This window comes from Balaenoptera ricei, chromosome 13 (assembly GCF_028023285.1).
Source record: "Balaenoptera ricei isolate mBalRic1 chromosome 13, mBalRic1.hap2, whole genome shotgun sequence".
In the NCBI taxonomy this organism is placed as follows: Eukaryota; Metazoa; Chordata; class Mammalia; order Artiodactyla; family Balaenopteridae; genus Balaenoptera; species Balaenoptera ricei.
Genome location: NC_082651.1, coordinates 8800211 through 8811304, shown reverse-complemented (window position 1 = coordinate 8811304; position 11094 = coordinate 8800211). Strand labels below are relative to the sequence as shown.

The following is an 11094-nucleotide window of genomic DNA, read 5'->3' as shown; positions in this document are numbered from 1 at the left end:
TTTTAATTGTGGGAACTAGGAAGGCTTCTCTGAGGATGTGACATGTATAGCTTTTGCAGGGACATGGTTGTCCAAGTGAGGTGATGGTGATGGTCGAGGTATATCGAGAAGGGGACAGAGTCCAGGTGAAGTTTGGCAGGACAGACTGATGGTCTTAAAGTGGGAAATGAGGAAAAAGAAAGGGTTTCTAGTAAAAAAAAAAACAGAAACAAAAAAAGCTAGATGCATGGAGGTTCCCTGGGGGAAAGAGCTCGGGAGCATGGGTTTTGGGCATACCTGTTTCTAAGGCAGACAGTTCTTTTTTTTTTTTTTTTTTTTTTTTTTTTTTTTTTTTTATTTTCTACCACGGGCTTTATTTTTTTTTTTTTTTTTTCACACACACACACACTGTATTTTATTTTTACAAGAGATAAATCGACTGACACCAAGCATTGTACATGGATGACCACAACAAAAGCAACAATGATTGCAATTACCAAACATGAAACACACTCATACTATGTCATAGTATTGACATTCAGTCCAGTAATCCTCCACTGTAACAGCTCCTTTACTTTGCAGTGAAAATTGATTTGTATATTCTTTGCCTCTGAGTCCTTGTGGAATTTTTTTTTTTTTTTTTAAATTCAGACAGAAAGTCACAAAAATTATACTCATCCTCATCAGTTCACTCAGTCCCATGTAATTAATTTTTTTTTTTTCATCTTGATCTTTTGTTAGCACTTTTATGAGTTCATCAGTTTTTCATTAGAGTTCTGAAAATGCTTATTCATTCAGTTCAGCAGTACAGTCCGTTACCAGAAACCTGTACTTGTCAGAGTCTTTTCCATGTATTTCTTGAAGATGAAACCCTTTTATAGGAACATATTTGCAAAATCATCAGAGTACACCCAGAACTGTCTGTAAATGACAAAAGACTTAAAAATGGCCACGGTTAAAGATTTGATGACAGTTCATAATAATGCAGTTGACAAGAAAATTAGTTATTTCTGAGATATACATTTTAAAGTAATAAATAGGATTATTACTTATAACATTATACCAGAACATATAAGATTTTTAGAAATTTCATGTAATGTCTGAAACATTTATATTAACATATTTCCATACATATTTCCATACAAGTACAAATATAAGATTTTTAGAAATTTCATGTAATGTCTGAAACATTTATATTAACATATTTCCATACATATTTCCATACAAATACAAATATGATTTTTAGAAATTTCATGTAATGTCTGAAACATTTATATTAACAGGCAGACAGTTCTATGTATGGAATGAAAAAATACAAATTTTGAAGTTGTATACAGAAATGGTATCTAAAGCTAGGGGAATGAAAGAGGTTGCTTATGGTGAATGTATAGTGTGAGATAAAGCAACTACAACATTTAGGAGCTGGTCAGCGCAGGGGGAGCTGGCTAAGGGGACTGAAGAGTTGGCAGAGTTGGTGGAAAACCAAGACAGGATAATGTCAAGATTGCCCACAAAAGTCTTTAAGGTGGAGGCAGTCAACTGAAAGGGTAGATGAGGACTTGAAAGGTCCACTGGATCTAGCAACATGAATGGCACTAGTGACCTTAGCAAAACCACTTTTTTCTTTAATAGGGACTTGGCTCAAATATTTACAGACTGGTTTTTCACCTCCATGAATGTCCAACAGGACATTTGATAGTGTGTTGGACGCTGAATTTGGGATGTCCTTCATTGTATGTGATGCCCCATGCATTGCAGGATGTCAGATGTTGTAGCACAATCCAGTTATTGAGATGATAACAAATGCAAACATTAGTTACTCTGATTGAGAACTGTTGCTGCTAAGACATCAGAGAATTGGAATCCCCAAATCCAAGCCAAGCCATAGTTTTAGCAGCACACCTGGGAATGGAAATCCACAAAGACTTCCTGGAAGGGGTGGAATGGAAAAAGTTTAATCAGGACAACAGCCTCACTTAGGTGTTTATTTGTTTTATGGAAGAATTCTACAAGCAGAATCCTAAAGTGAACATTCTTCAGAGTTCTACTATTGTTTCTGATGAGAAACTTTCCATATAAAAATAATATAGTTCAGGAGAAATAAGGATGTTAGGAGACCTTAGATTCAACATACCTATAAAATAAGACCTATAATACATGCATTGGTATTGCATCTAATGGTGTTGTCATTGATGCCAGTAATAATAGTTATCATTTACTGAGCTGGTGTGTAACTGGCTTAGTTGAGATTCCCTAGAAGCTGCTTGAGACAAGGACCCAGATGCACATGATTTTTGAGAGTGTGCTCTTTAAGGTAAGCCTGTAAGGGAGTCAGGGAAGCAGAAGGAATCAACGAAGAATGAGCACTCAGATAAATTCATGGCCTGACTCACAGGGTGCTCTGGAGGGATCATACTGCAGAGTTGTCCCACTGTCCCACTTTGAGGCAGGGGGTGGGACTATTGTAGCCCTAGGCCAGTCAGGCATTGGTTGCCACCTCCAAGCCAAAGTGGGGAGGCTGGTGGGCAGGGAGGCAGGGTGAATCACTCTAGTGTGCCTGTGCCTGCTAGCTCCTTCATTCACACCAGCTGGAGAATGGATGATGAATTAAGGGTAAAGGGGACCAGGGTGGGGTGCTCACAGTCTTTATTACAATGCCAGACACCTAACATATATTATTTTCCTTTTATTTTGAAACAATCTCAAATTTACAGCAAGTTGCAAGCATGGTACAAAGGCCTTTCCCTCTCCTCCCAACCATTTGAGAGTAAGTAGCTGACCTAATTCTCCATCATCCCTGAATACTTTTTTAATGATTTAAAGAATTTTATTATTTTTTAGATAAATTTTTAAAATTGAGATATAATTGACATATGACATTACATTAGTTCCAGGTGTGCAACATAATGATTTCATATATATTGCAAAATGATCACTGTAAGAAGTTAACATCTATCAACACATAGCTATTTTTTTTCCTTGTGATGAGAACTTTTAAGATATATTCACTTAGCAACTTTCAAGTATACAGTACAGTATTTTTATAGTCACCATGCTGTACATTTACATCTCCAGAACTTATCTTATAACTGGAAGTTTGTACATTTTGATCATCTTCACCCATTTTGCTCACCCTGCCAAAAGCACTTTTGATGGAATAACAGGACAGAATCCATGTTGGAGTAGGTTGGAAAATGAATGGGAAGTGAGGAAGTGGATACTGGATGTGTAGTAACTCCACAAAGAAGCTCAACTCTGAAGGGGAGTAGACAGGATGAGAGATGGAAGATGAGATGGAGGTCGTGTTTGAGTGTCAGCAGAAGGATCCAGTGGAGAAGCTGAAGTAGTAGGAGAGGGGTTAAGGATAACCACAGGATGGAAGTCTAGGAGCAGGGAGGACAGATCCATTCTTGAAAAACACTTCGGTAGGAAATTAGGGGGGGAAAAAATTGTACCACCTCAGATTCCAAAGAAATGGAATTTAGAAAGACGTAATATAAGCAAAGGGCAACAGAATTGCGTGGCTCTTTTTAATGATAACTTGGAAAACTCCTACTGGGACTAACTCTGCACAGAATCCATTCCCACCTGCATAATCCAAGAAAGACTAATTACTCAGAGTGACTTCAATCAAGAGGGTAATAGTAAATAAATAAGGAGCCACTGTGTCTTTATTGTAGCTTTATATGAAGCCCGGGTCTTGGTATCGGCATCACCAAATTGTGAACAGTGGATGCTTCTTACTCCAAGGTGCAAGTCCTGATGGTTTCTATTCTAAGCCAAAGGAGAGATTGATTTCTGTCGAAGACTGAAAAAGATGACCACAAATTCTTTGGGCTCCTCTCATCAAGAGGTGGGGTCCATTTCTCCACCCCTTGACTATGGGCTGCCTTTGCTGGTGCTTTGGACAACAGAATGTGGCCAAAGTGCTCCTTCCAAGGCTAGCCCTGAACGGAGGTGCCCCAGCAGCCAGCCAGCACCAGCCGCCAAGGGCGTGAATAAGGCCGTCCTGGACCTCCCCGTTCAGCCAACCTGTGCTGAATGAAGGAAGCCACGTGAGCAAGCCTTGACCATATAAATGTTAGAATAAATCGTTGTGTTAAGCCACTGGCGTTTGAGGCCGTTTGTTACGCCGCTATAGTTACCTAGAACTTTGCCTGCCGGGGGAATTTCCCATCTGGCTAAGCCACAAGGATTTTCTTGCCAGCTGCACCGAGGGACACCCCAAGTGGTAACGTTCATTGCCCTCAGTGTGTTTGTTCTCCGACCCACTCCTTCCTACCTGTTACCATCTCTGTATTGGGAATACCAGCGTTTATTCCTTTAAGTGCCATTTATCTTTTAAAACCGATTTTAGTTTCGTCCCCTTCCAAGTGGAGTTGCCTGCCCTTTGGACTATCAGACGTGCAAAGCCCCGCGCAATGCCTGGATGTTCAGTAAAGAACATCCGACCCGACTGCTCTGGGTACCAGGCGGGCTCCCCTCCAGACTGACTCAACCCCGCTCCTACTTGTTCCCCGCTAACGCTCTGGGCTGTCACGCGGGGAACCTCCATCTGCCCTGGGGCTCTAGGACTTTCGATACTATTGATACTATTATTCGAACGTGGGCGGCGTCCCTGCCTCTTCTCTGGTTCGGCGCCGGCTCGGCCGGTCAGAAGGACCCTCCGCAACCCCCCGGCCCCGCCCCCACGCAGCGTTTCCGGTGCCCCGCCCCCCGCGGGCCGGGGCGGCGGGCGGGGCGGCAGCGTGCGCAGCGGACGGGTTTCTGGGTTGCACGCGTCCTTCCCCCACGGGACCGCGCGCGACTTGGCCGCGACCGGAAGCCTCAGGTGCGTGAAACCGGAGGCGGGGCAAGGCGGGGCGGGGCAGGCGGCGTGGGCCCCGAGGACAGGCAGCCGGCGGGGACCTGAGACCCTGGGGCGGGGCGCATGGCTGGCGCTGCAGGCCCTGAAGTGTCCGGTCAGAGCTTGGGAAGACCTAGCTCCACGGTTAGGAACGGATTATCCGCAACACAGGAGGGTCAAAAAACTAGACATGTTGGGTGCCAGCCCTGTGCGCGCCCACCGAGAACCAAAAAGGCGAAGTCAAACAGGCACACGGCCGTCCTGAGACTGGATAAGTTATGTACCAAGAGGTGGCAAGATGGCAAGATAAAACTTGGGGAGGATTTTTTGAAGGAGCTGGGCCTGCCTAGGAGGGTAGGTGGGATCCTGTTATTTTTTGCTTTCTGTTCGATGATGGAGAAGCAGGTTTGGTAAATTCAAAGTGGTGGTAGCTAAGTGTCCCCCCCCAGAACATGGAAATATGATCGTCCTCTGATTAAAAAACGATAAAAATTAATAATTAAAAGGTAAGAGTAGAGATATGCTAAGTTAAAGAGACAAAATTTTATCAGGCCTTCAGGACTTGACAGTATCCTGACAACTAAAAAAAGACTGTACATCATGCAGCTGGAGGTCTGATCTGTTTTTGAAGCATGGAGTAAAAGAGAGGTGCGCCTGACTGGATGAATCCAGGCCTCCTCTGGGAGAGACAGGGTGTCCTGGCGTTAACAGTGGGATCTCTCCAGAGCCCAGGAGCTGAGAGGTGATTTCCTCAAGGCTCATTCCACCAGACATTGAAGTCGTATAACTCCATCCTTTTGTCCGGATTGTGTATTCACCAAGCAAACTTATGATAAGAGAGAGTAGTTGGACAGGCCGATCTGAATATCCGGTTGATAGCCTATAGTTCTCTTTGTAAATTAATAAATTGGCATTCAGGTTTTCTCAGACATCCCTGTGTTCCCACTTTTTCTCACTCTTTGTGTGATTCTTTCTTGTCCTACGAGGCTCAGTGGAAATGTTACATCCTCACAGGGTCCTATTTGTTTATATGTTCAGGTGCCTAGAACAGTTTCTGGCACATAGTAGGCACTCAGCCTAACTCCCTCGACTTTCAGTCTGCTTTTCTTTCTTTTTTTTTTAATTGGAGTATAGTTGCTTTACACTGTTGTGTTAGTCTATGCTGTACAGAAAAGTGAATCAGCTATACGTATACATATATCCCCTCTTTTTTGAATTTCCTTCCCATTTAGGTCACCAAAGAGCACTGAGTAGAGTCCCCTGTGCTATACAGTCGGTTCTCATTAGTTATCTGTTTTATACATAGTAGTGTATATATGTCAGTCCCAATCTATCCCACCCCCCCTTTCCCCCTTGGTGTCCATACGTTTGTTCTCTACATCTCTGTTGCTATTTCTGCTTTGCAAATACGGTCATCTGTACCATTTTTCTAGATTCCACATATATATGTTAATATACGATATTTGTTTTTCTCTTTCTGACTTACTCAGTCTGCTTTTCCGGTCACTTTTTTGATGAAGCCTAGCCTGACAACCCTATATGAAATTGCAGCCTGGGGACTTCCCTGGTGGTTCAGTGGTTAAGGCTTGGTGCTTCCACTGCAGGGGGCATGGGTTCGATTCCTGGTAGGGGAACAAAGATCCCGCATGCCTCGTGGCCAAAATAAATGAATGAATGAATAAATAAATAATAAATTAAATAGCAGCCCGGTTCCTCTCACATACACGTTTCCTATGTTCCCTTTCCTTTTTCATATGGTCCTCATCACCTTCCTTGATTTGGTTCACTGATGAATCCCAAGTGCCAAGAACAACGCCTGTCGTGTAGTAGATGCAAAATCTCTTGAATTAATATCTTTGCTGTGTTTCGCTCACACCGTATCCACAATGCCTGGATGAATACAGATATTTTTAGCACTATTAATACATTAATTGGCTCAATTCTGGAGCCCTTAGTTAACATCTGTTCAGCTCTGTGCCATTGGCTGCTGGTAGCCAAAGACTCTTAAGTTCAATGCAGTCAAAATGGACCAGTTATCTTCACCCCATATCCCCTCGTCCTATGAAACCTGTCCTAGGAAATGTCACCTCTTTCCACCCATTTCCCAGGCCAGAAGTCAGGGTATGCATAAAATTAATAAAAGAGCTAACATCCTGTGTACTTTCTATGTGCCACGCACTCTTATAAGCACTTTACATGTATTAGTTCATTTAATCCTGATATGAGACCCATCGTTACCCACATATTACAGATAAGGGATCTGCGGCACAGAAAAGTCAACTAATCTGCCTTAGCTGGGAAGAGACAGAGTTGGGATTTGAATGCTGCCTCGTAATCATTATACCATAAAGGACATGACCCTTGACTTCTTTCTCTCACCCTCACTGAACCAATTACCAAGTATCAGGATTTTCCCTGCTTAAATCTCTAGGCGATGTCTCTGAAGTATAAATCTGTAAAACTCTTCAGCACCTCCTCATCACCCTCAGGGTGAAGTTCAAGTATTTAACATGGATTTTTTTTTTTTTTTTTTTTTTTTTTGGCCCGAGGCTTGTGGGATCTTAGTTCCCGGACCAGGGATCAAACCTGTGCCCCCTGCAGTGAAAGCACAGAGTCCTAACCACTGGACCGCCAGGGAGGTCCCCAACGTGGATTTGAAGTCTCTTCGTAATCTGATCTCTACTTCTGCCTCCTTATCTCTTGCAGCTCCCCATTCCTGCACTCTTAAATACCAGCCAATTGAATTAAATTCTTCGAATTCTTTGAATGGGTCTTCTTTTCCTCCAAGCTATTGTACTTTGTTGGAATACTTTTCCTTACCCCTTCTATGTCTCAACTTCAATGTCACTTCCAATGATAAGAGGGTTAAATGGCCTTCTAATGTACTTACCCTGTCATAGCACTTATGACACCCTATTTTAATTATCACCTTCCTTGCTTTTCAGTGTCTCCCACTAGATAGTGAGTTCCTTGAAGGCAAGGACCAGTCTGTGACCTTAATGTCCTCATGTCCATCCCTTCTCAGTGTCTGCCACCCTCGTTCAGGCCCTCGTTATCTCTAGCTGGGACAATTGCATGGGTCGGTGAAGCCGTCTCCCTGCCCCTAGTCTATCTGTTTTTAATCCATGCTCAACACTGCCAGCAGAAGCAGTTTTGTATAATGGCTGACTTAACACTTTCCTACTTAAAACACCTCACTAGCTCCAGCTGCTTTTAGAAAAAGGCCAAATGCTTTAGAATTACATGAATCTGTCTCCTCCCCTTCTTTATTCTACCTTGTGCCTAGTAGGCACTCCATAAACATTTGTTCAATGAAGGAGGGACTCTATCAAATTTGGTCAAACAGAACCAAGAACAAAGAGTTTAACCAAAGAAACGGCATCTGGCTGCAGAGGCTTCCTAGGACAGCACAGCCAAAGATTTCAGTGGAGCTGGAAGACTGGTAGCGGAACCCCTTTGAGGAGGGAGTCCCCAAGACATGCCTTACTGTTGGAGGACTCTCTGTCTTTGCGTTTGCCTGGAACATGCTACCCCCATCAACGTGGTAAAAACCATCAGATTTCGAGACTCAGTTCAAGTATCCCTTCCTCTGTTACACCTCTCCTGACCTTTCTAGATAGAAAGAGTGTAAATTGGTTCAGCTTTTCTGTAGCATAATTTATCAAGATATATCAAGAGTGATGAAAATATGAAGACTTGTTACCCTAGGAATTGTGCATCTAGGATGTAACTACAAAAGAATGTGGCCTAGTTCTGGGCTTGAATAACCCAGTCCTTGCCAGGTCTTTAACCTAAAGGAAAATTATGACCATTCTAAGAAACGAAATCGGAATAGAATGGTTTCTTTACAACCGTAACTAGTCAAAATACTTCATTATTATAGCTAGTATTTTCAGCCTTTTCATCAGCACTGCTAACACAAATAATGTGTAAAGTGTCAAAACATAATAAAATTGTTCCTAGCCTTTCTATTTAACCTTGCTACTCTGACCACCTCTCCCCTGACTTCAGGGGGTCCATCCTAATTTAATATTGATCTAAATAAAACAGTTAGGCTGCCAGTAAATATGTATCTGAAAGTTAAATAGGAATTATTTTTAAAGTACTACAAGGACATAATTAAAGCTTTCCAGACAGATGTGCATGAATACATTGTTGATAACATAGAAAAACTAGAGACAATCTAAACTTACAAACTAAGAGATTGGTTGAGTAAACGGTGGTGTATCTGACAGTGGAAGGTAACACGACATTAAAACTGATGTAAAAATAGGTTTAACATTGAATGAAATAAGAGTATGGTTCCACTTTTGGTGGGGAAAAGTGTGTGTGTGTATTTTACACATGCACATAAAAAAATGGGTACACGCTAAAGTGTTAATTGGGATTATCTCCAGGTGGTCATGTTATAGTTTCTTTTATTTTGTTCTTTTTGCTTGTCTATATTTTCTCATTTTTCTCAAATAATGTGTATTACCTGTGAATTCAAAATAATTTGTTTGTCTTTGAGAAATATAATGTATTTTCAGCTTTATTATTTGAAAAATCTGTGCCCTTATTCCATTACAACTAAAACAATTTGAGGTTTGTATCATTTATTTCCTTTGAGTACTCTGTTGTACAGTTTTTGCTAAAGACTAATGATAAGGCTAAAAGGCAAGAAAAGCAACCAGACTGGATACTTAAATAAGTTTGGATTAAATAACCAAGAACTGATAGCTACAAAATAGAATTTAATTTTCTTTTTCTCAATCATTAATTTGTTTGTCTTCCATTTTTAAAAGCATGCTGATCCCATTTTCAGTGAAGAATTGCTTCCAGTTACTTTGTAACCTCAAGGTCCCAGCAGCTGGTTTTAAAGACACAGTTAAAAGTGGGCTCATTTTACAGTCAGTTTCCAATGATGTTTACCAAAACCTGGCTGTAGAAGACTGGATCCATGACCATATGAATCTAGAAGCCAAGCCGGTTCTTTTCTTTTGGAGGAATTCTCCCTCTGTTGTAATTGGTCGGCATCAGAACCCTTGGCAGGAATGTAACCTGAATCTGATGAGAGAAGAAGGTGTAAAACTAGCTCGGAGGAGAAGTGGAGGAGGAACAGTCTACCATGATATGGGTAACATCAACTTGACTTTTTTTACAACCAAAAAAAAGTACGATAGGATGGAAAATCTAAAATTAGTTGTTAAAGCTCTGAAGGCTGTCCAGCCGCAGCTGGATGTGCGGGCTACCAAAAGGTTCGACCTTTTACTTGATGGACAGTTTAAAATCTCAGGAACAGCTTCCAAGATTGGCAAGGCTGCTGCTTATCACCACTGCACTTTGCTATGCAGTACCGATGGGACCTTCTTGTCATCTTTGCTGAAGAGCCCTTACCAAGGGATCAGGAGCACCGCCACTGCGAGCACACCTGCCTTAGTAAAAAATCTTATGGAAAAAGATCCCACTCTGACCTGTGAAGCAGTGATAAATGCTATTGCCACAGAGTATGCTACATCTCATCAAATCGATAATCACATTCACCTAATAAACCCAACGGACGAGACACTGTTTCCTGGAATAAACAGCATAGCCAAAGAACTACAGACCTGGGAATGGATATATGGCAAAACTCCAAAGTTCAGTGTAAACACTTCCTTCAGTGTGTTATATGAACATTCACACTTGGAAGTTAAAGTATTCATAGACATAAAGAATGGAAGAATTGAAATCTGTAATATTGAAGCACCTGACCATTGGTTGCCGCTGGAAATACGTGACAAGTTAAATTCAGGTTTTATTGGTAGTAAATTTTGCCCAGTTGAAACGACTATGCTTACAAGTATATTACGTAGAACATGTCCAGAAGATGACGAACTACACAGTAAATGGAATATGCTCTGTGAAAAAATTAAGGGAATAATGTGATTCCAAGTAAATTTCTTAACATTGACAGTTTCAATGAGAAAATTAAAATGTTTACAGTACATTGTATGTCTCTTAAAATAAGAAAGACCTCGTCTCCTTCAGTAACTTCTCCCTATTTGAAATTGTCTATCACCTACCCTAGTCCATACTTCCCATTGACCTCTAAGATACTCTCTCTCTATCTTTATTGATTTTAATACCTGGCTGCATTTGTATTTCACTTCCTTCCTCTGTTACCGTCTTGGGGTTGTATACCATATTGGACACTCTGACCTCAGAGTTAGTTCTCTTTCTTACCGCTAGGGAATATAACCCCAGCTTCTTGCCACCTCTGAAACCTTAAACTCTAAAATTCTCCCATT

General features: G+C 41.5%; 1 protein-coding gene across 3 annotated transcripts; it reads left to right on the top strand.

Moving 5' to 3' along the window:
• The first annotated feature begins 4721 nt into the window (after positions 1-4721).
• On the top strand, positions 4722-10848 carry LIPT1 (lipoyltransferase 1). 3 transcript variants are annotated; one of them, XM_059942898.1, is made up of 2 exons: positions 4722-4810; positions 9610-10847. In XM_059942898.1, exon 2 carries the CDS (start codon positions 9611-9613, stop codon positions 10730-10732), a length of 1122 nt encoding a protein of 373 aa, XP_059798881.1. In that variant the 5' UTR covers positions 4722-4810; position 9610; the 3' UTR covers positions 10733-10847. The 3 variants fall into 3 exon arrangements, with proteins under 3 accessions (XP_059798881.1, XP_059798882.1, XP_059798883.1); XM_059942899.1 differs by lacking the exon at positions 4722-4810 and adding an exon at positions 4850-5179 and having other exon boundaries at positions 9610-10848; XM_059942900.1 differs by lacking the exon at positions 4722-4810 and adding an exon at positions 5232-5331 and having other exon boundaries at positions 9610-10848.
• The last annotated feature ends 246 nt before the right edge of the window (positions 10849-11094 follow it).